This window comes from Mobula hypostoma, chromosome 8, assembly GCF_963921235.1.
Source record: "Mobula hypostoma chromosome 8, sMobHyp1.1, whole genome shotgun sequence".
NCBI lineage: Eukaryota > Metazoa > Chordata > Chondrichthyes > Myliobatiformes > Myliobatidae > Mobula > Mobula hypostoma.
This window is the reverse complement of record NC_086104.1, coordinates 155505253-155530500: the sequence shown is the minus strand read 5'-3', so window position 1 is coordinate 155530500 and position 25248 is coordinate 155505253. Positions and strand designations below refer to the sequence as shown.

The window sequence follows — 25248 nt, the reverse complement described above, 5'->3', positions numbered from 1 at the left end:
GGTCACGTAACCAGGACTTGTGATCTGCACCAGCTGCTCATACGACCATCCACCACCTGCTCCCATGACTTCACTTTGTTCTGGCTTCTGCTCTCTTCAATTCCAGTCCTGATGGTGGGTCTCGGCCCGAAATGTCAACTGCTTATTCCCCACCATAGACGCTACCTGACCAGCTGAGTTCCTTCAGCATTTTGTGTGTGTTGCTGAGGACGGGGGAGCTGGTGATGTGGCTGAAGTCAGGAATGTTGCTCTAGGCAAGGTTGACAAGGCAGCCAGGGATTGTAATTGGTAATTGTTTATTATTGTCACGTGCACAGAGGAAAAGTGAAACACCTTGTTTTGTACGCAGATCATTACAGCACAACTGTGCAGGGAGGTGGTAGAAAGGAAGACATAGCAGGATGCAGAATGAAGTGGGACAACTACAGACCATGTACAGTGCAGACAGACACCAAGGTGCAAGGTCTGCGGCAAAGCAGATTGTGAGGTCAAGCGGAGGGGGAGAAGATGGCGGCGCGACGACAGCACGCGCGGCCTCTCCGGCGAATGATATCTGTAATCTGTCAAGTAGGGTACCGTGCACAATTCTGATTTGATGGAGACAGACATGAGAGTACGGAGGAACATCTGGAAAACTTCTGAAATGCCCGCTTCGCTGCCGCTGCTACTGTGTGGAAACCGGAATCTCCGGAGCAGAAGGCCCTGAAATCCTCGGCTTTGCCTGTTTCAGCGGCCGGGGCGAGGTCGAAGGCGCTCGGCAGAGGATGGCGCTCGGGAGGCTGTATCGGAGGGGCTGGTCGGAGGCTCGAAGTTTTCGGACGGATGGACTCAGTGTTGGCTGTGGTCGGCTGCTTCCAAGGCATCGGCAAGTTGATGGTGCCTGGAGGTTTATGGCAGGGAGTCTCTCCCTTTTGCCGCCTGCTATTGGGGACTCAGGAGTCGATCGACTCGGGGACTTTTGAGACTTTATTTACTGTGCCCATGGTTTGTTCTTCATCAAATTATGGTATTGCTTTGCACTGCTGTAACTATATGTTATAATTATGTGGTTCTGTCAGTGTTAGTCTTTGGTTTGTCCTGTTTTCTGTGATATCACTCTGGAGGAACATTGTATCATTTCTTAATGCATGTATGCATTTCTAAATGACAATAAAAGAGGACTGAGTGTTCTCATAATCTAATCGTATTGCATAAGAGGGTTATGTAATAGAGTGTTACACTAATTCAATCATCTTATAACACTGGGTTTCCGGCATCTGCAGAATCTGATGTTTGGGGTAAAGTTTTGAGCGTACAAAGCCTGTATGTGCCTGTCAGGATAAAAGGGAAAGATAACAGGTGTAGGAGCCACGCATCTGCTTTCTATCTGCATTGGACTGTGCATTACCTGTTTGTTATGGTAACGAGTCCCGCGAGTGGAGGCTTGGAAAAAGCAAAGGGAATAAGTCACATCTTCATGCTTAGTTCTGTGCAGTAGCTGGGGACAGGAGGATGTCATCTCTTTTGCTAACTGCTCTATAACTCTCAGTTACACTTGGGTAGGCTTAAGTTTCATCGCTTCAAGATTGTACATTTGCTAATTGCTAATAAAGGATCAAGTACATATCTTTGATGTTTGCAGCCATTATTGGAGTGAGAGTGCGTCCTGCAAGTATAACAACCCTGTAGGATCACCAGCAGCGGCAATTGTTTTGGTTTTGGTCTTGGTTTGGTCTGGCTGCCACAACAGGTTTTCGAGAGATGTTGAGGCCCTGGTTAAGAAAAAAAAAAGGAGATGCATAACAGATACAGGCAAGTAGGAATAAATGAGGTACCTATACAAAATGGAAGAGAATACTTAGGAAAGAAATCAGGAGGGCTAAAAGAAGGCACGAGGTTTCCCTAGCTAGCAGACAAGGTGAAGGAGAATCCTAAGAGATTCTACAGATACGTTAAGCGCTAGAGGATTGCAAAGGACAAAATTGGTCCCCTGGGAGATCGGAATGGCAATCCATGTGTGGAGCCAAAAGAGCTGTGGGAGGTCCTAAATGGATTTTTTTGCATCAGTGTTTGGTGGTGGAAAGGCACTGGGAGGAAATTCAAATATTAGAGAGCAAAGCTTTAAGGTGAAAGGGGTAAATTTAAATAGATTAAAGATTAGACTGCAGGGGTATAGAGTAATCAGATCACAGAGAAGTACAGCACAGAAACTGGCCCTTCAGCCCATCTAGCCCGTGCTGAACCATTTAAACTGCCGACTCCCATGGACCTGGAGGGCTATGGTCCAGGTGCAGGTCGAGGTGACTAGGCAGTTTAAATGGTTCAGCATGGACTAGATGGGCTGAAGGGCCTGTTTCCATGCTGTACTCCTCTGTGACTCTAAGCTACCCTTGGGATAGGTGGCAATTGCTTTCAGACATCTGTATCTACGGCCTGATGGGAGGAGGGTGGGGAGAATGTCCAGGACGGGAGGGGTCTTTAATTATGCTGGCAGTTTTTTTTAAATTCAGCGCGATAACAGGCCCCCCAGCCCAACGAGCCCAATTACACCACGTCCCCAAGTACACCCGTGTCCCCAATTACACCGTCCACAACAACACCCACATCCCCAATTACACCCACGTCCCCAATTACACCCATGTCCCCAACAACACCCATGTCCCCAACAACACCCACATCCCCAACAACACCCACGTCCCCAATTACATCCACGTCCCCAACAACACCCACGTCCCCAATTACACCCACGTCCCCAACTACACCCACGTCCCCAACAACACCCACGTCCCCAATTACACCATCCCCAATTACACCCACGTCCCCAACAACACCCACATCCCCAATTACACCCACGTCCCCAATTACACCCACGTCCCAAATTGCACCCACGTCCCCAAGTACACCCATGTCCCCAACAACACCCACGTCCCCAACAACACCCACGTCCCCAATTACACCCACATCCCCAATTACACCCATGTCCCCAACAACACCCACGTCCCCAATTACACCCACGTCCCCAAATACACCCACGTCCCCAATTACACCCATGTCCCCAACAACACCCACGTCCCCAATTACACCCACGTCCCCAACAACACCCACGTCCCCAACAACACCCACGTCCCCAAATACACCCACGTCCCCAATTACACCCATGTCCCCAACAACACCCACGTCCCCAATTACACCCATATCCCCAAATACACCCACGTCCCCAACAACACTCACGTCCCCAATTACACCCACGTCCCCAACAACACCCACGTCCCCAATTACACCCACATCCCCAATTACACCCACGTCCCCAACAACACCCACGTCCCCAATTACACCCACGTTCCCAACAACACCCACGTCCCCAATTACACCCACATCCCCAACAACACCCACGTCCCCAGTTACACCCACGTCCCCAATTACACCCACGGCCCCAACAACACCCACGTCCCCAATTACACCCACGTCCCCAACAACACCCACGTCCCCAACAACACCCACGTCCCCAAATACACCCACGTCCCCAATTACACCCACGTCCCCAATTACACCCACGTCTCCAACAACACCCACGTCTCCAACAACACCCATATCCCCAACAACACCCACGTCCCCAATTACACCCACGTCCCCAATTACACCCATGTCCCCAACAACACCCACGTCCCCAATTACACCGACGTCCCCAATTACATCCATGTCCCCAACAACACCCACGTCCCCAATTACACCCACGTCCCCAATTACACCCATGTCCCCAATTACACCCATGTCCCCAACAACACCCACGTCCCCAATTACACCCACGTCCCCAATTACACCCATGTCCCCAACAACACCCACGTCCCCAGCAACACCCACGTCCCCAATTACACCCACGTCCCCAATTACACCGTCCCCAATTACACCCATATCCCCAAATACACCCACGTCCCCAACAACACTCACGTCCCCAATTACACCCACGTCCCCAACAACACCCACGTCCCCAATTACACCCACATCCCCAATTACACCCACGTCCCCAACAACACCCACGTCCCCAATTACACCCACGTTCCCAACAACACCCACGTCCCCAATTACACCCACGTCCCCAATTACACCCATGTCCCCAACAACACCCACATCCCCAATTACACCGACGTCCCCAATTACATCCATGTCCCCAACAACACCCACGTCCCCAATTACACCCACGTCCCCAATTACACCCATGTCCCCAATTACACCCATGTCCCCAACAACACCCACGTCCCCAATTACACCCACGTCCCCAATTACACCCATGTCCCCAATTACACCCATGTCCCCAACAACACCCACGTCCCCAATTACACCCACGTCCCCAATTACACCCATGTCCCCAACAACACCCACGTCCCCAACAACACCCACGTCCCCAATTACACCCACGTCCCCAATTACACCGTCCCCAATTACACCCATATCCCCAAATACACCCACGTCCCCAACAACACTCACGTCCCCAATTACACCCACGTCCCCAACAACACCCACGTCCCCAATTACACCCACGTCCCCAATTACACCCACGTCCCCAACAACACCCACGTTCCCAACAACACCCACGTCCCCAATTACACCCACGTCCCCAATTACACCCATGTCCCCAACAACACCCACATCCCCAATTACACCGACGTCCCCAATTACATCCATGTCCCCAACAACACCCACGTCCCCAATTACACCCACGTCCCCAATTACACCCATGTCCCCAATTACACCCATGTCCCCAACAACACCCACGTCCCCAATTACACCCACGTCCCCAATTACACCCATGTCCCCAACAACACCCACGTCCCCAACAACACCCACGTCCCCAATTACACCCACGTCCCCAATTACACCGTCCCCAATTACACCCATATCCCCAAATACACCCACGTCCCCAACAACACTCACGTCCCCAATTACACCCACGTCCCCAACAACACCCACGTCCCCAATTACACCCACATCCCCAATTACACCCACGTCCCCAACAACACCCACGTCCCCAATTACACCCACGTTCCCAACAACACCCACGTCCCCAATTACACCCACATCCCCAACAACACCCACGTCCCCAATTACACCCACATCCCCAATTACACCCACGGCCCCAATTACACCCACGGCCCCAACAACACCCACGTCCCCAATTACACCCACGTCCCCAACAACACCCACGTCCCCAATTACACCCACGTCCCCAATTACACCAACCCCAACTGTGGCCATGCTTCCAGCGCTAACATAGCAGACCCACTGCTCACTCACCCCGACCCGTACATCCGGGATGTTGGAGGAATTCCAGGACGCCCAAAGGAAACCCATCAGGTCACCAGGAGAAAGAACATACAAACTCCTTACAGACAATCCACTATCGGCTTAAAGTGACTGCACTAACTGCCTTGAGCAGGACGCTAAAGCCTTTAATGTGCTGTACAGGAGAAGGCGTGGACGTAGTAGGCAGTCCAAATCCTCCTCCCCAGAGTGGCAATGTCAAATACTCGAGAGCAAAGCTCTAGTGAGAGGGTTAAGTTTAAAGGAGATGTATTTCACACAGAGAGTGGTGGATGCCTGGGGCACGCTGCCAGGGGTTATGGTGGAAGCAGAGATCCCATTTCACACCAAACTTCCAGAACAAGCAGGGATTAAAGGAATACAGAGCATTCGCAAACAGATATTATAATTATGCTTATAATTATGATTGTCTTGTTATTCTCACCTATAGCAGGATACAATGAAAAGCTTTGTATTGCATGCCATCCAAACAGGGTAATGACATGTTCAAGTACATTGAAGTTGTACGAAGGGAAATGCAATAACAAATGCAGAATGGAGTGATACAGTTACAGAGAATTTGGTTCATTATTGTCACATGTACCGAGATACAGTGAAAAGCTTGCCTTGCACACTGTTCCTGCAGATCAGATCATTACACACTGCATTGAGGTCATTGTCATCATTATATGCCGTGTCATATGACGTGGGCGATCATGATCTTGACCTTGATTATTCCTGACAAATTTTTCTACAGAACTGGTTTGCCATTGTCGTCTTCTGGGCAGTGTCTTTACAAGACGGGTGACCCCAGCCATTATCAATACTCTTCAGAGATTGTCTGCCTGGTGTCAGTGGTCACATAACCAGGACTTGTGATCTGCACCGGCTGCTCGTACGACCATCCACCACCTACTCCCTTGGCTTCACATGACCCTGATTGGGGGGCTAAGCAGGTGCTGCACCTTGCACAAGGGTGACCTGCAGGCTAGCGGAGGGAAGGAGTGCCTTACACCTCCTTTAGTAGAGACGTATCTCCACCCCGACAAGTTATTCAGGTAGACCAAGGTAAACTGATAACAATGCAGAATGAAGTGTCAAGGCCACAGAGGAAGTACAGTGCAGGTAAACAATAAAGTGCAAGATCACAACGAGGTAAATTATGAGGTCAACAGTCCATCTTATTGTACTGGGGTCCATCCAAGACTCCGATAACAGTTGCCATGATGAGGCCACCTCAGGGTGGAGAAGCAGCATCTTATATTCCCTATGGGAAGCCTCCAACTTGATGGCATGAATATCAATTTCTCCTTCTGGTTAAAAAAAAATTCCCTCCCCATCCCCTCTTACTCTGTTCCCTACTCTGGTGTCTTACCTCTTCTTACCTGCCTATCACCTCCCCCTTTCCCCTCCTCCTTCCCTTTCTCCTACGGTCCACTCTCCTCTCCAATCAGATTCTTTCCTCTCCTGCCCTTTACCTTTCCCACCCACCTGGCTTCACCTCTCACCTTCTTCCCCTCCCCATACCTTTTCATTCTGGCATCTCACCCCCTCCCTCTTCTGTCCAGAAGAAGGGTCTCGGCCCGAAACGTCGACTGTTTATTCACTCCCATAGATGCTGCCCGACCTGCTGAGATCCCCTCAGCATTTTGGATCTCCGGCATCTGCAGACGTTCTTGTGTTTAACACAAGACACTTTCCTCCCACCCTCCCTCACACGTACATACAGTCCTCTAACCCCAAGACAGACTGTCTTCTTCAGCTTCAAGCAGACTCGGACTTGGACTCGGACTCAGATTCGGGCTTGGGCTCAGGCTGGATCCGCAGACACTGGACCTTTGACAGTCCCCGCAGACGCACAGAGAGCCACAGACCTGGGGCAAATGGGCCTCGATTTCCAATTCAACCCCCAGGCCTCAACCTTCGGCATCAACGACAGGACCCGCCGACCACCGAACACCAAGCCTTGAGCTCCAGACTCACAGATGACGGGACCCCGAATGCTAGGCGAGAGGGGGAGTTAATGGTTCAAAAGCGTGGCTTCATCAATGGGAAAGGCATGTGAAAAGTGAGGGGGAGGAGTGAATATGATCCCACTATTTAAGAAAGGCAGTGTGTGAAATTCCGAGGCTGGTCGGCAGATAACCAGCTGTTCTTCCCGGAGGGGGTTCGCTTCAGATCGCAGGTGTAGATGTTACTGCGTACACAGCCAGCAACACTTCTCGTGCCCTTCAGAGATTGCAGAGCACCCAGTGACCTCCAGAGGTTGTGAAGGGAACTGCACAGTAATTTATCTCTAACATTGGAGCAGAAGCCATAAATAAGACCATAAGACATAGAAACAAATTAGGCCATTCAGCCCATCAAATACCCTCTGCTATTCGATCATGGCTGATCTACTTTCCCCCTCAACCCCATTCTCCTGTCCTTGCCTCATAATCTTTGGCGCACTTACTAATCGAGGACCTATCAACCTCTGCTTTAAATATGCCCAATGATTTGGCTTCCACTGCCATCTGTGGCAATGAATTCCACGCATTCACCACTCTCTGGGTAAAGAAATTCCCTCTCTTCTCTGTTCTAAAGGGACATCTCTCTGTTCTGAGGCTGTACCGCCCAGTCCTAGATTCCCCACTATTGGAAACAAACTCTCCATGCCCCACCTCCCCCTCGTACCCCATCTGTTACTCATTTTTATGCACACATTCTTTCTCTCACTCTCCTTTTTCTCCCTCTGTCCCTCTGAATATACCTCTTGCCCATCCTCTGGGTCCCCCCCACCTCCTTGTCTTTCTTCCCGGACCTCCTGTCCCACGATCCTCTCATATCCCCTTTTGCCTATCACCTGTCCAGCTCTTGGCTCTATCCCTCCCCCTCCTGTCTTCTTCTATCATTTTGGATCTCCCCCTCCCCCTCCAGCTTTCAAATCCCTTACTCACTCTTCCTTCAGTTAGTCCTGACGAAGGGTCTCAGCCTGAAACGTCGACTGTACCTCTTCCTATAGATGCTGCCTGGCCTGCTGCGTTCACCAGCAACTTTGATGTGTGTTGCTTGAATTTCCAGCATCTGCAGAATTCCTGTTGTTTGCCTTTCAACATTTGATAGCTTTCAAAGAGATTCCCTCTCATTCTTCTAAACTCCAGTGAGTACAGGCCCAGAGCCATTAAACACTTTTTATATATTAGCCCTTTTATTCCCGGGATATTTCTTGTCAACTTCCTCTGGACCCTCTCCGATCCCAACACATCCTTTCTTAGACAAGGGGCCCAAAACTGATCACAATACAAGATCACAAGATCACAAGACAAAGGAGCAGAAGTAGGCCATTCGGCCCATCGAGTCTGCTCCGCAGCTCCCCCATGAACTAAGCTATTCACCCAATACTGAATGCATCCTATGCAGCCTGACCAAAGCCTTATAAAGCCTCAGCATTACATCCTCGCTTTTATATCCTCTGCCTGTTACACCAATAGAGGTCACAGAGCCCCAATTCCGTACCCTTCAGTGTTGCCGGGGATGACCTCTGTCTCCTGGCAACATGGTGCCATTTAAAGGCGTGTTTCGCAACTCAAGCGTCAGGTGGGATCTCCAGCTCTCACTCGGTGAACGTGGCAATCAATGACAGGTTCGCCAAATGGTTCGATGGTTCCCATTTACCATCAGGGAATGCGTACAGTATACAGCCTGAAATTCTTACTCTTCACAGACATCCAGGAAACAGAAGAAAAACCCAAAGAATGAATGACAGAAAACACTAGAACCTCAAAGCCCCGCCCTCCGCGCACAAGCAGCAGCAAAAAGCATCAACCCCCCCCCCCAACCACCTATTTTGTGAGCAAAACCAAGGCCCCCACATGATCCGGAGTCCATCAAAAATGACAGTCCATCAAAATCGTGGGAAAGACTGCTGGTGAGTCGTTGCCTTGTGTACCGTTTTGGTTGCCCCTGCTATTGCAAAGACATCAATAAACAGTAATGATGTCCTTCTGGGGCGGCACGGTGGCGTAATGCCATTACAGTGTCAGTTCTGCTGCTGTCTACAAGGAATCTGTACATCCTCCCCATGGGTGCTCCAGATTCTTCCCGAATTCCGAAGACGTACGGGGTAATTGGATGTAACTGGGTCAGCACGGGCTCACGGGGCCAGAAAGGCCTGTTACGTGCTGTATCTCTAAATAAGTAAATAGTCCTGGTAAATAAAGAGTCCTGATGAAGGGTCTTGGCCCGAAACATCGACTGTTTACTCTTCTTCCATAGACGCCGTCTGGCCTGCTGAGTTCCTCCAGCGTTCTGTGCGTGTTGCTTTGAATCTCCGGTATCCTTGTGTTTATGATTTGCTGGTCCTGGGATGTCGATATTCCGATCCCTGGGAATGGGTGCAGCGCGACCCATTGGGGTGTCCCAGTACATCATCACTGCCATCCGGTGGAACTGGGCGGCAGCTGACTCCCCTGAGGCTGCACTGCACAGATACACCAGTAGATGGGGCGAGCGAGCCAGGCGGCCCATTGGCAGAGCCCAGCCAGGCCAAGCAGAGCGTACATCCCGATTCAAATCTTTTTTTGTCGCCTGCGCGTCGAAACGTACAGTGAAATGTGGCATCTGCGCTAACAACCAGCGCACGCAAGGATGTGCTGGGGGAGCAGCCCGCAAGTAAACAACAACATATCAAGAGAACAGGAAAACAAGCCCCTGTCTCATCACACCCAGTTACACACTGTCAGCACAACACTTCAGACTACCAGTGACCAGGGTTCAATTCCCACCACTGCCTGTAAGGAGTTTGTATGATCTCCCCGTGACCGTGTGGGTTTCCTCCGGGTGCTCCCATGGCCCAAAGACATAACAGTTAGTAGGTTAATTGGTCGTTGTGAATTTTCAGCCAGGATTAGTCTAGGATTAAATTGGGGGTTGCTGGGCAGAAAGGCTCGAAGGGCCAGGAGGGTCTACTCTGCACTCTATCTCAATACATAAAGTAAGACATTCAGGTAGGCAACCAGCCCCAGGGACAGACCACCTCCAGGCCTCCAGCCCTTAGCCTCGAACTCGCAGATATCAAGCCTCCAACTTCAGACTTTGTCATCTTCTGGATATCAACCTCCATACTTGCTGATCACAGGTTTAACACTCAGGCCTCGCCCCCAGGCTTGATGATCACAGATTTAACCCTTGGGCCTCACTGATCATAGTTTAAACCTCAGGCCTCAACCCCCGGACTCACTGATCGCAGGGCCTCACCATCGTTGACGGGTAGCACACTCTGCACCTTGCTGACTGCTCAGCCTGGGCTTTCGGAAACAACGGGAACCTGGGCCCAAAGGAGGCACTACAACACAGAAAAACTCCCATTATTTAGCACCCTCAGGATTTCGGTGCTGCTGGCCTGACAGATGTTCCAGATGTTTGGATGTTACTCCATAATAGAGTCGAGTCATAGAGAAATACAGCACAGAAACAGGCCCTTCGGCCCATCTAGTTCATGCCAAACCATTTAAACTGCCTAGTCCCATTGACCTGCTCCAGACCATATCCCTCCATACCCCTACTATCCACGTACCAAACCAAAATTCTCTTAAATGGTGAAATTGAGCTCACATCCATCACTTCAGTTGGCAGCTCTTTCCACACTCTCCTGACCTTCTGAGTGAAGAAGTTCCCCCTCACGTTCCCCTTAAGCTTTTCACCTTTCACCCTTAACCCATGACCTCTGGTTGTAGTCCCACCTAACCCGAGTGAAAAATCCTGCTTGCAGTTACCCTGTCTATACCCCTCTTAATTCTGTATACCTCTATCAAACCTCCCCTAAATCTTCTAAGTTCCAAGGAATAAAGTCTTAATTTACTGAATCTTTCTTTAAAACACAGGTCCTCCAGACCCAGCAACTTCCTTGCAAATTTTCTCTGCATTCTTTCAACCTATTTACATCTTTCCTGTAGGTAGGTGACCAAAACTGCACGCAATACTCCAAATTAGGCATCACCAATGTCTTATACAACCTCTACATAGCATCCCATCTAAGTCACACTTTTATGTTTCAGAACAGCAAAATAAATTTTCAGTGAACCTGTGCAATTAAAGGCAGCAAATATCGTGACCCTCTAAGAGAACCGCAAGCTTGTGGTAGGGTTTGGAGGCTTGCGTGCTTCAATGACCCAGGGAGCTGTGCTGGCTGGAGTCAGGACTTTGGCTCTTGGTAGGGTCACAAATGCCAAACAGGTCAAAGGGCAGAGCCCAGACTAAGAGTCTCCAGGCTCGGGGGTTCAGCTCAGGGTTAATAAACTGGACATAATTGTTATGGAAACAGCAGTGAAGAACCCTTCTACGTCTGAGTGTGACGGTATTCCTGAGTCTCCTCAGGAGATTTGTATGACTGACAGTAGTGAAAACCAAGAGGAAGCTACTGGCGCGATGAAGAAAGTCGTGAACGCTGCCACAGATGGCGGACCATCTCAGCGGCGTAAACGGGCAAAAGAGGAAGAAATATCACGAAGCTGGAAGAATATTTTTGTTGTGTTGTTCCGCTGAGCATTGTGGGCATGCTATGTTGGCGTTGGAATATGTGGTGACACTTGCCCACAGCACCTCGTCGGGGTATTGGTTGTCAACGGAAACGATGCACTTCACTTGGATGTTTCGGTGTATATGTGATAAATAAATCTGAATCTGAACTCAGCAAGTCAACTACTGAGGTACAGACCCTTTGAGCACTCCAAGCCACACCACCCAGCAACTGGTCTATTTAACCCTCGTCTAATCACTGGACAATTTACAATGATCAATTAACCTACCAACCAGTACACCTTTGGACTGTGGGAAGAAACCAGAGCACCCAGTGGAAACACACGTAATATTTCAGTTATATTTGAGTAATCCTGTATTCCTGTTCATTTAAATACCTCATTATGGGTTATATATATAAATATATGAATTGCATACATCATCACAGTACCACATGATATGAGCACGCATGAACACATACCAATATTCCCGAACTCTCACGTCTTACTTTGAATTAGTTTCAAGTTTTGAAGTTGCAAAACACAACACATGCAGTCACAGTGAGAACGTCCTTACAGGCAGTGGCAGGAAGTGAACCTGGGTCGCCTGTACCAATTGCAAGATAAAGACGGAGCTGGGAATTCGAGTCGAACAGCTCTTTACCCTATGCCGAGCGGTAATGAATGACGTAAACAATGAAGAATGCTTAATCAAACAATACACCGTATTTACAATTGTACTTTAATATTACCGAAACATTAAATACACAACGGAGAGAAATGGACAGTCATTATTTCAAGACACTTCATCTGGATGGAGAATTAGATGAGGGAGAGGTGAGGTGAGGGGACGGGGAGGTACAAAAGCTGCCAGGTGATAGGGGGGCCCAGTGTTTGGAAAATTCTTTGCAGTTTTTGGCCACATATCTATGAAAACTGGGTGACAGGGTGGAGATACATCTCTACCAAAGGAGGTGTAAGGTGCTCCTTCCCTCTGCTAGACTGCATTCACCCTTGGGCAAGGTGTATCCATCAGGGTCACGTGAAGCCGTGGGATCAGGTGGTGGATGGTTGTATGATCAGCCGGTGCAGATCACAAGTCCTGGTTATGTGACCACTGACACGAGCCAAACAATCTCTGAAGAGTATTGATAATGGCTGGGGTCACCCGTCTTGCAAAGACACTGCCCAGAAGAAGGCAATGGCAAATGACTTCTGTAGAAAAATTTGCCAAGAACAATCATGGTCATGGAGAGAGAAAATAAGCTGATTATGGACAGATAGAAATCATGTTCACCCACGTCATACAGCACGGCACATAATGGCAATGATGATCTAAGGAAAGATGGAAAACGTCCAGGGGAAGTTCACACAAGTCAACCCCAGGAATGAAGAGCTTCACATATCAGGAGTGTTTGATGTCATTGGGTCTGCACTCGATGGAGTTCTGAAGAAAGAGAAGGAATCTCATATCACATACCAGATATTGGAAAGCCTGTGTAGGGTGAACATGGAGATGATGTTTCCATTAGCAGGACAGTCTAGGATCTGAGGGCACAGCCTCACAATAAAAGGACATCTCTTTAGAACTGGGATGAAGGGGAATTTCTTCAGTGAGTGGGGATGAATCTGTGGAATTCGTTGCCACAGAAGGCGTGGAGGCCAGGTCATTGGGTATATTTAAGTTAGGGATTGATAGATTTGTGATTGGTACGGAGGTTTAGAATTACAGGGAGAAGGTAGGAATGGGTTAGAAAAAAAATCAAGCATTATTGAATGGTGGAGCAAACTTGATGGGCTGAATGGCCTGTTTCTCTTCCTTTACCTTATGGAAGGGGAGTAGACAAATGGCCTGTTGAGCCCCTTTACAGACATCCCATAATAGAGAATTGCCATGACATCTGAATACTCCCCATAGAGTCATACAGCACAAAGAAAGGCCCTTCAGGCCGTCTGCCCTACTAACCACTCGCCTTTGGGGTGTAGGAGGGAACCCACAAAGTCAGAGAGAGAGAGTGTCGACTTAACACGGACAGCACTGGGGGCCGCCAGACCACTGTTCACCACTCTGAACAGGGTGCAACCTTAAAAGCACTTTCCTCACTGCAGAAGCATTCACCGTGGCTGCCGCAGGAGAGAGAGACGTAACTCCTGAGGTAGTGGGGAGGACAGTTCGGTAAGATACAGGTCAGGAGGGTGGTCCTACATACAGGGGTCTCTCTCCCGATCCCTCTCTCTCCTCATCCCCCTCTCCCCTCCCCTCTACCTCCTCTCCCCCTTCTGCCTCTTACCCCTCTACCCCTTTCCTCTCCTCCTTCTCTCCCTTTCCCTCTCCCTTCCCTTATGCCTTTGTCTCCTTTCCTCTTCCCCCTCCTACTCCCCCTCTCCTCTCCCTCTCTCTGTCCCTCACTCCCTATCTCTCTCTTCCTCTCTCCCTCCCTCACTCACCCTCCTCTCCCCCTCTCTCGCTCACCCCTTTCTCCCTCTCTTCCCCCTCTCTGTCCCTCACAGTTCCTAGCATGTTATTCCCAGCGTCCTCAAACCCCCGACTTCTGAGTTCCAAACTAAGATGCTTCCAAGTAGAAATGTGTGTCCTGGTTATTCACTCAGTGGCCACTTTATTAGGTTCACCTGCTTCTTAACGCAAATATCTAATCAGCCAATCAGGTGGCAGCAACACAGAGCATAAAAGCATGCAGACATGGTCACGAGGTTCAGTTGTTGTCAAGACTGAACATGAGAATGGGGAAGAAATGTGATCTAAGTGACTTTGACTGTGTAATAATTGCTGGTGCCAGACAGGGTGGTTTGAGTATCTCAGAAACTACTGACCTCCTAGGATTTTCGTGCACAACAGTCTCTGGAGTTTACAGAGAATGGTGTGAAAAAACAAAACAAAACATCCAGTGATCGGCAGTTCTGCGTGCAAAAATGCTCTTTTAATGAGAGAGGTCAGAGGAGAATGGCCAGACTGGTTCAAGCTGACAGGAAGGTGACAGTAACTCAGATATCCAGGCGTTACAATAGTGGTGTGCAGAAGAGCATCTCTGAACGCACAACAGATCGAACCTTGAAGTGGATGGGCTACAGCAGCAGAAGACTACTCCGGGTTCCATCCCTGTACCTAATAAAGTGGCCACTGAGTGTTCCTATTGAATGGGCTGATTTATAGACAAGTCTGAGCACAGAAAAAACTACAGCCCGGTCTCCCACTGTGCTTAGCAGACATTCTTGCCATGGCCACAACTGAGGGCCGGACCGCATAACAGCACAAGAACAGGCCCTTGGCCTCCTGCTTCTATGCTGGCACGCGGGATAGATCCAGACTAATTGTGTCTGCCGGCACGCGGGATAGATCCAGACTCACCTTGCCTGCCGGCACGCGGGATAGAGGATTCTGCCAGCACGCGGGATAGATCCAGACTCTCTGCCGGCACGGGGGATAGATCCAGACTAATCGTGTCTGCCGGCATGCGGGATAGATCCAGACTAACCGTGTCTGCCGCCACGCGGAATAGATCCAGACTCACCATGCCTGCCGGCACGCGGGGTAGATCCAGACTCACCGTGCCTGCCGGCACACGGGATAGATCCAGACTCATCGTGCCTGCCAGCACGCCGGGTAGATCCAAACTCACCGTGCCTGCCGGCACGCGGGGTAGATCCAGACTCACCATGTCTGCTGGCACGCGGGATAGATCCAGACTCATCGTGTCTGCTGGCACGCGGGATTCTGCCAGCACACGGGATAGATCCAGACTCACCGTGCCTGCCGGCACGCGGGGTAGATCCAGACTCACCGTGCCTGCCGGCACGCGGGGTGGATCCAGACTCACCGTGCCTGCCGGCATGCGGGGTAGATCCCTGCCTCCCCCCGCCGTGCCTGTGCCTGACTAATTGTCTCCGGTTCTAGTTGCTATGGCAGAGGAATGCCGAAGCCTACCGCTGCAGTTCCAGAGGAATTATTGGAGTGTGTACTGCCTCAGGAATCAATAGCTGAGCATCGCCACTGTGGAATCTGGGATAAAAATAGCACGGAGTGAAATTTCAGCAGCCGGAGGGAAGGGAGGAGGGTGTTGAGTCAGCAAGCAGGGAAGGAGCAGGACCCACTGACACTGCACTTTGGGAGTTTCGGGGAAGCTGGACAATGGAAGCAGCTGGCCCCTGCAGAGTAAATGCAGCCGGAGCATCACCCCTGGGGAGGCGGGATTGCAGTTGGCACTTTACCCTCATGAATGTGCAAGGTGGTTTATGGCATGGTGAGTTCGGGCCGAATCGAGTTGCAGGGGCCCGGGACCGAGAGGTGGGGAATGAGCCAATGCTGGAGCAGACTTGGAGGTGATTCAATGTGGCAGACCGACTGAAACGCTGGGCCAGATTGAGAAGGTCAGGGTGTCGGAGCTGGAGGCGGGGGACGAGTCGGTTCAGCTCACTACTCTGCCAGGTTTACTCAACTCTGCGCTGAACTGAGGCTGCGGTCTGCAACTACGGGGCTTCTGACTTGGCTGCAGTGATGACCAGCTTCGTGGCAGTGGACTCACTTTCGAGAACTTCAGTTCCAAATGTTACTTACTTACTTTTATTGTTTGCATAGTTTAGTTTTGGTTCTGCACATTGGGAGTTTGACAGCCTTCTTTTCAATGGGTTCAATTGGGTTTCTTTGTTTTGTGGCTGTCTGTAAGGAGATGAATCTCAAGAATCTATAATATATTCATACACAGTGCAAAAAAAAAGTATTTCTCCAATTCCCCCCCCCCCCAGAAGTTTTCATGTTTTTTTGTTTTGCAACGTTGAATCACAGGGGATTTAATTTGGCTTTTTTGACACTGATCAACAGAAAAAGACTCTTTCATGTCAGAGGGGAAACAGATCTCTACAAAGCCATCTAAATTAATAACAAATATAAAACACAAAATAATACATTGCATAAGTGTTCACCCTCTTTAATATGACACACCAAATCATCACTGGTGCAGCCAATTGGTTTTAGAGATCACAGAATTAGTTAAATGGAGATCACCTGTGTGCAGTCAAGGTGTTTCAATTCATTGCATTAAAAATACACCTGTATCTGGAAGGTCCAACTGCTGGTGAGTCAGTATCCTGGCAAAAACTACACCATGAAGACAAAAGAACACTCCAAACAACTCTGCAAAAAGGTTATTGTAAAGCACAAGTCAGGAGGTGGATACAAGAACATTTCCAAGTCACTGAATATCCCTTGGAGTACAGTTAAGTCAATCATCAAGAAATGGAAAGAATATGACACAGCTGTAAATCTGCCCAGAGCAGACTGTCCTCACAAACTGAGTGACCGTGCAAGAAGGGGACTGGTGAGGGAGGCCACTAAGAGACCCATGACAACTCTGGAGGAGTTACAAGCTTCAGTGGCTGAGATGGGAGAGACTACACATACAACAACTGTTGCCCGGGTGCTTCACCAGTCACAGCTTTATGGGAGAGTGGCAAAGAGAAAGCCACTGTTGAAAAAAAACTCACATGAAATCTCAGCTATGTGGGAGACTCTGAAGTCAGCTGCAAGAAGGTTCTATGGTCTGATGAAACCAAAACTGAGATTTTTGGCCATCAGACGAAACGCTATGTTTGGTGTCAACCAAACACTACACACCATCAATAACGTACCAACCCTACCATGAAGAATAGTGGTGGAGACATCAAGCTACATTAAATCCACTGTAATTCAGTGTTGTAAAACAATAAAACATGAAAACCTCTGAAGGAGAGGGTGAGTAATTTTATAGGCACTGTGATAGTAAATGTACTTTGAACTTTGATGGGACGGGAAGACCCTGGAATTCCGTGCGTGAGGACCGGAGTGGTGCAGGTCACAGAGAGACCGGCTCGTAGAGCTACAGTCGCACAGGCAAAGCACTGGAGGAACTCAGCCAGTCAAGCAGCATCTGTGGAGAGAGAAACAGTTTACGCCTTGGGTCTGAGACACTTCATCTGCTGAAATCTGAATACTGTTGACTTTGCGCAGGAGGAACAACGCACACTAAAAGCTGGAGGAACTCAACAGGTCAGGCAGCATCTCTGGAGAGAAATGGACACAACGTTTCAGCCCGCAACTCTTCATCAGGGCTGGAGAGGAAGGGGGTATGTCCCAGTTTCTTACTTCACTCCCCTCACTCCCCTCTCCCAATCTTCCCCCACCTCCTCCCCCAACCTTCCCCTCACGAGGTCTCACCTATCACCTTCTAGTCTGTACTCCTTCCCCTCATCCTAACTCCTTATTCTGGCTTCTGCCTGCTTCATTTCCAGTCCTGGGGAAGGGTCTCAGCCCGAATTGTTGACTCTTTATTCCTCTCCACAGATGCTGCCTGACCCGCAGAGTTCCACCATTTTGTGTGCGTTACTCTGGATCAGCAGAATCTCTTGTCTTCATAATGGTGTAAACCTGGGTTTGTAGAACGTCGGACACCACAGCATAGGAACAGCAGGCCAGTGCTGGAGGAACTCAGTAGGTCAGACAGCCTCCGTGGAGGGAAATGCACGGTCGGTAAACATGAGGAACTCTGCAGACACTGGAAATCCAGAGCAACACACACAAAATGCTGGAGGAACTCGGCAGGTCAGGCAGCGTCTGTGGAAATGAGTAAACAGTCGATGTTTCAGGCCGAGACCCTTCATCAGGAATGGAAAGGAAGGAGGGAAACACCAGAATATAAAGGTGGGGGGAGGGAGGGGAGGGTAGCTGGCAGGTGATAGGTGAGGCCAGGTGGGTGGGAAAGGTCAAGGGCTGGAGAGGAAGGAATCTGATAGGAGAGGAGAGTGGACCATGAGAGAAAGTGAAGGAGGAGGGGACCCAGGGGCAGGTCATGGGCAGGTGAGAAGAGGTAAGAGGCCAGAGAGAGGATTAGGAGAAGAGGGGAGGTGGAGAGTAAATTTTTTTTTACAGGAAGGAGAAATCGATATTCGTGCCATCAGGTTGGAGGCTACCCAGACGGGACATAAAGTGTTGCTCCTCCACCCAGAGGAGGCCATGGACAATCAGCTTCTTAGGTTGAGACGTTTCATCTTGGCTGGAAGACGAGAGTGGCGTTAGCATGGATAAAGAGGCGGGCGTAGGCACAGGAACAAACTCTTTGATCCATGATGTTCAGCTCACCTAATGAACCTATGAGACCCAATCTCTTCTGCCTGCAATGGTCCATATCTCCTCCCTTCCCCGAATATCCTGGTGCCTAAGAGCCTCTTAAACGTCACTATCGAACCTACCTTCACCTCCACTCCCTACACTGTGTTCTACTCTATATAAGAAACTACTCTGTAGGGGTCACCCACATCTCTGCATCACAAAATGCTTGTACCATATATCTCCTTTGATCTCTCTCTGTCTCACCACAAAATCGTGCACTCTGCTATTAGACATCTCTATCCTGGTAAAAAGATACCGATGTCTATCTGTAAACACAACAGACTCTGCAGTTGTAGAAATCCAGAGCCACACACACAAAATTCTGGAGGAACTCAGCAGGTCAGGCAGAATCTACGGAAAGGAATAAAGAGTTGGCGTTTCAGGCTGAGACCCTTCATCAGCACCTGCCGAGTTCCTTCAGAGTCTTGTTGGGTGGTTGTCTACCCGTGTCTTTCATAATTTTATAACTTCTTTCGGCTCTCCCCTCATTCTCTGCCACTCCAGAGAAAACAACGCGGGTTTGATCAGCCTCTCCTCATAGCACGTGCTCTCTAAACCAGGCAGCATCCCGGTGAACCTCTTCTGCAGCCTCTCCACAGTCTCTGCATTTATCCTGTAATAGGGCAACCAGAATTGGACGTAGTACTCCTGGAGCAGCTTCACCAGAGCTTTATAAAGTTGCAGCGTAACTTCCTGACTTTTGAACTCAATGCCCTGACTACTAACGACAAGCATGCCATCGTCCTGATGAAGGGTCTCAGCCCAAAACGTCAACCGTGGAGTCAGGAGGGCCTGTCCCACACTGTATCACCAAATAAATAAATAAACGCTATTAATAAATCCAAGGTACCCATTCATTTTTAAAGTTGATAGGATGACTAAGAAGGCATAGGGCTCGATGTATTGATGGATGTGTTTCTGAAATGAGTTTGACGGAAGTTGAAGGAGAGCTAATGGAACTGAAGACGACTTCAAGGGGATTGGAGAAGTCCAGCCAACTGGGGTGACTGTACATAGTCCTTGAGCTTGGAGGGATCGATTGAGAAGGCTTTAAAGATGAATGGGTACCTTGGATTTGTTAATAGTGTTGTTTATTTATTTATTTATTTGGCGATACAGTGTGGGACAGGCCCTCCTGGCTCAGCGGGCCACACTGCCCAGCAAACTAACCCCAGCCTGATCACGGGACAGTTTACAATGACCCGTTAACCTACCAACCGGTATGCCTTCAGAATGAGGGAGGGTACCGGAGCACCCGGCAGTCATGGGGTGAATGTGCAAACTCGGTACAGACAGCACCGGGACTGACTTCTGAACTCCGACACCCCGAGCTGTGATAGCGCTACGCTACTGTACCGCCCTGTTCACTGACCCTATGCTGGCTCCCAGAGGAGTAATCTGCTGGGCCCCATTCCCGCTTCTCCTGGAAATTACACTCCCCCTCCAATGTCTATCCTTCTGAATGCCCCTACTGAGTCCGTTTCTGACCCCCATTCCTCCTCAAAGTCCACGACCATAACCAGCCTCTGAGCAAAGAACGAGTTCCACTCATCTCCACCTCCCTACAAATTCCTACTCCAAAATTTCAAACCCTATGACCCTTTAACAACCTACCAATGGGTGCAGCTTTTCTCGAAAAACACTGAGCTTGTCCATCTAAAACAGCCCCGATCTTCGTTGTGCTGGTCGTAGGGAGCATGTTGCCCATGGGATAATATTTAAAGGAATGGAGTTCAGATTCAGATTCTGAATCTGAATGCAAATCCGAACCTGAATCAGAGGAAATATTATCCATTCCGTAAATACCTACCGGACAAATGCAGCAGGTCTGGGATAGGAGTGGCAGGGTTAGGATTAATTAGATGAGATTAGCTTTATTTGTCCCTGTGTACATTGAAACACAAGTATGAAACCCTCGGTTTCCTTGGCTGCATTTGCGTCAATGAGCAACACAGTCCGAGGGGGGCAGCCTGCAAGCATTGCCGTGGTTCCAGCACCAACATAGCGTGTTCGCAACCTACTGACCTGTACACTTTCGGAATGTGGGAACACATGTGGGCACCCGAAAGAAACCCATGTGGTCACAGGGAAAACATACAAAGTCCTTACGGATAGTTATTACCCCTCAACCATCAGGTCCCACACCACCAGGTTCAGGAACAGTTATTATCCCTCAACCATCAGGTCCAACACCACCAGCTTCAGGAACAGTTATTATCTCTCAACCATCAGGTCCCACACCACCAGGTTCAGGAACAGTTATTACCCCTCAACCATCAGGTCCCACACCACCAGGTTCAGGAACAGTTATTACCCCTCAACCATCAGGTCCCACACCACCAGGTTCAGGAACAGTTATTACCCAACAACCATCAGGTCCCACACCACCAGGTTCAGGAATAGTTATTACCCCTCAACCATCAGGTCCAACACCACCAGGTTCAGGAACAGTTATTACCCCTCAACCATCAGGTCCCACACCACCAGCTTCAGGAACAGTTATTACCCCTCAACCATCAGGTCCCACACCACCAGGTTCAGGAACAGTTATTACCCCACAACCATCAGGTCCCACTTCACCAGGTTCAGGAACAGTTATTACCCCTCAACCATCAGGTCCCATACCATCAGGTTCAGGAACAGGTATTACCCCACAACCATCAGGTCCCACACCAGCATTTCAGGAACAGTTATTACCCATCGACCATCAGGTCCCACACCACCAGGTTCAGGAACAGTTATTACCCCTCAACCATCAGGTCCCACACCACCAGGTTCAGGAACAGTTATTACCCCTCAACCATCAGGTCCCACACCACCAGGTTCAGGAACAGTTATTACCCTTCAACCATCAGGTCCCACACCTCCAGGTTCAGGAACAGTTATTACCCTACAACCATCAGGTCCCACATCACCAGGTTCAGGAACAGTTATTACCCTACAACCATCAGGTCCCACATCACCAGGTTCAAGAACAGTTATTACCCCTCAACCATCAGTTCCCACACCACCAGGTTCAGGAACAGTTATTACCCTACAACCATCAGGTCCCACATCACCAGGTTCAAGAACAGTTATTACCCCTCAACCATCAGGTCCCACACCAGCATTTCAGGAACAGTTATTACCCCTCAACCATCAGGTCCCACACCACCAGGTTCAGGAACAGGTATTACCCCACAACCATCAGGTCCCACACCAGCATTTCAGGAACAGTTATTACACGTCGACCATCAGGTCCCACACCACCAGGTTCAGGAACAGTTATTATCCCACAACCATCAGGTCCCACTGCACCAGGTTCAGGAACAGTTATTACCCTCAACCATCAGGTCCCACACCACCATGTTCAGGAACAGTTATTACCCTACAACCATCAGGTCCCACACAACCAGGTTCAGGAACAGTTATTACCCCTCAACCATCAGGTCCCACACCACCAGGTTCAGGAACACTTATTACCCCTCAACCATCAGGTCCCACACCACCAGCTTCAGGAACAGTTATTACCCCTCAACCATCAGGTCCCACACCACCAGGTTCAGGAACAGGTATTACCCCACAACCATCAGGTCCCACACCAGCATTTCAGGAACAGTTATTACCCATCGACCATCAGGTCCCACACCACCAGGTTCAGGAACAGTTATTACCCCACAACCATCAGGTCCCACACCACCATGTTCAGGAACAGTTATTACCCTACAACCATCAGGTCCCACACAACCAGGTTCAGGAACAGTTATTACCCATCGACCATCAGGTCCCACTTCACCAGGCTCAGGAACAGTTATTACCCCTCAACCATCAGGTCCCACACCACCAGGTTCAGGAACAGGTATTACCCCACAACCATCAGGTCCCACACCACCAGCTTCAGGAACAGTTATTACCCCTCAACCATCAGGTCCCACACCACCAGGTTCAGGAACAGGTATTACCCCACAACCATCAGGTCCCACACCAGCATTTCAGGAACAGTTATTACCCGTCGACCATCAGGTCCCACACCACCAGGTTCAGGAACAGTTATTACCCCACAACCATCAGGTCCCACTTCACCAGCTTCAGGAACAGTTATTACCCCTCAACCATCAGGTCCCACACCACCAGGTTCAGGAACAGGTATTACCCCACAACCATCAGGTCCCACACCAGCATTTCAGGAACAGTTATTACCCATCGACCATCAGGTCCCACACCACCAGGTTCAGGAACAGTTATTACCCCACAACCATCAGGTCCCACACCACCATGTTCAGGAACAGTTATTACCCTACAACCATCAGGTCCCACACAACCAGGTTCAGGAACAGTTATTACCCATCGACCATCAGGTCCCACTTCACCAGGCTCAGGAACAGTTATTACCCCTCAACCATCAGGTCCCACACCACCAGGTTCAGGAACAGGTATTACCCCACAACCATCAGGTCCCACACCACCAGCTTCAGGAACAGTTATTACCCCTCAACCATCAGGTCCCACACCACCAGGTTCAGGAACAGGTATTACCCCACAACCATCAGGTCCCACACCAGCATTTCAGGAACAGTTATTACCCGTCGACCATCAGGTCCCACACCACCAGGTTCAGGAACAGTTATTACCCCACAACCATCAGGTCCCACTTCACCAGGTTCAGGAACAGTTATTACCCCTCAACCATCAGGTCCCATACCATCAGGTTCAGGAACAGGTATTACCCCACAACCATCAGGTCCCACACCAGCATTTCAGGAACAGTTATTACCCATCGACCATCAGGTCCCACACCACCAGGTTCAGGAACAGTTATTACCCCTCAACCATCAGGTCCCACACTACCAGGTTCAGGAACAGTTATTACCCCTCAACCATCAGGTCCCACACCACCAGGTTCAGGAACAGTTATTACCCTTCAACCATCAGGTCCCACACCTCCAGGTTCAGGAACAGTTATTACCCTACAACCATCAGGTCCCACATCACCAGGTTCAGGAACAGTTATTACCCTACAACCATCAGGTCCCACATCACCAGGTTCAAGAACAGTTATTACCCCTCAACCATCAGTTCCCACACCACCAGGTTCAGGAACAGTTATTACCCTACAACCATCAGGTCCCACATCACCAGGTTCAAGAACAGTTATTACCCCTCAACCATCAGGTCCCACACCAGCATTTCAGGAACAGTTATTACCCCTCAACCATCAGGTCCCACACCACCAGGTTCAGGAACAGGTATTACCCCACAACCATCAGGTCCCACACCAGCATTTCAGGAACAGTTATTACACGTCGACCATCAGGTCCCACACCACCAGGTTCAGGAACAGTTATTATCCCACAACCATCAGGTCCCACTGCACCAGGTTCAGGAACAGTTATTACCCCTCAACCATCAGGTCCCACACCACCAGGTTCAGGAACACTTATTACCCCTCAACCATCAGGTCCCACACCACCAGCTTCAGGAACAGTTATTACCCCTCAACCATCAGGTCCCACACCACCAGGTTCAGGAACAGGTATTACCCCACAACCATCAGGTCCCACACCAGCATTTCAGGAACAGTTATTACCCATCGACCATCAGGTCCCACACCACCAGGTTCAGGAACAGTTATTACCCCACAACCATCAGGTCCCACACCACCATGTTCAGGAACAGTTATTACCCTACAACCATCAGGTCCCACACAACCAGGTTCAGGAACAGTTATTACCCATCGACCATCAGGTCCCACTTCACCAGGCTCAGGAACAGTTATTACCCCTCAACCATCAGGTCCCACACCACCAGGTTCAGGAACAGGTATTACCCCACAACCATCAGGTCCCACACCAGCATTTCAGGAACAGTTATTACACGTCGACCATCAGGTCCCACACCACCAGGTTCAGGAACAGTTATTACCCCACAACCATCAGGTCCCACTGCACCAGGTTCAGGAACAGTTATTACCCCTCAACCATCAGGTCCCACACCACCATGTTCAGGAACAGTTATTACCCTACAACCATCAGGTCCCACACAACCAGGTTCAGGAACAGTTATTACCCCTCAACCATCAGGTCCCACACCACCAGGTTCAGGAACAGTTATTACCCCTCAACCATCAGGTCCCACACCACCAGGTTCAGGAACAGTTATTACCCCTCAACCATCAGGTCCCACACCACCAGGTTCAGGAACAGTTATTACCCCTCAACCATCAGGTCCCACACCACCAGGTTCAGGAACAGTTATTACCCGTCGACCATCAGGCTCTTGACTGGCGTAGATAACTTCATTTACCTGAAGTCACTTTCAAGGATTCTATAACTCATT

General features: G+C 49.7%; 1 protein-coding gene across 3 annotated transcripts in view; it reads left to right on the top strand.

Annotated features, from left to right (window-relative positions):
• Positions 1-25248, top strand: part of LOC134351098 (calsenilin-like) — a 72838-nt gene that overhangs the window by 9655 nt on the left and 37935 nt on the right. The window contains exon 3 of one of the 3 annotated variants that reach the window (XM_063057168.1): positions 350-1471. The exons of the other annotated variants lie outside the window; for them this stretch is intronic. Within the exon in view, the coding sequence (XP_062913238.1) occupies positions 350-486 (137 nt within the window). The 3' untranslated portion in view covers positions 487-1471. Of the gene's footprint in view, positions 1-349; positions 1472-25248 lie in introns of those variants that run through there. 3 annotated transcript variants of the gene reach the window in all.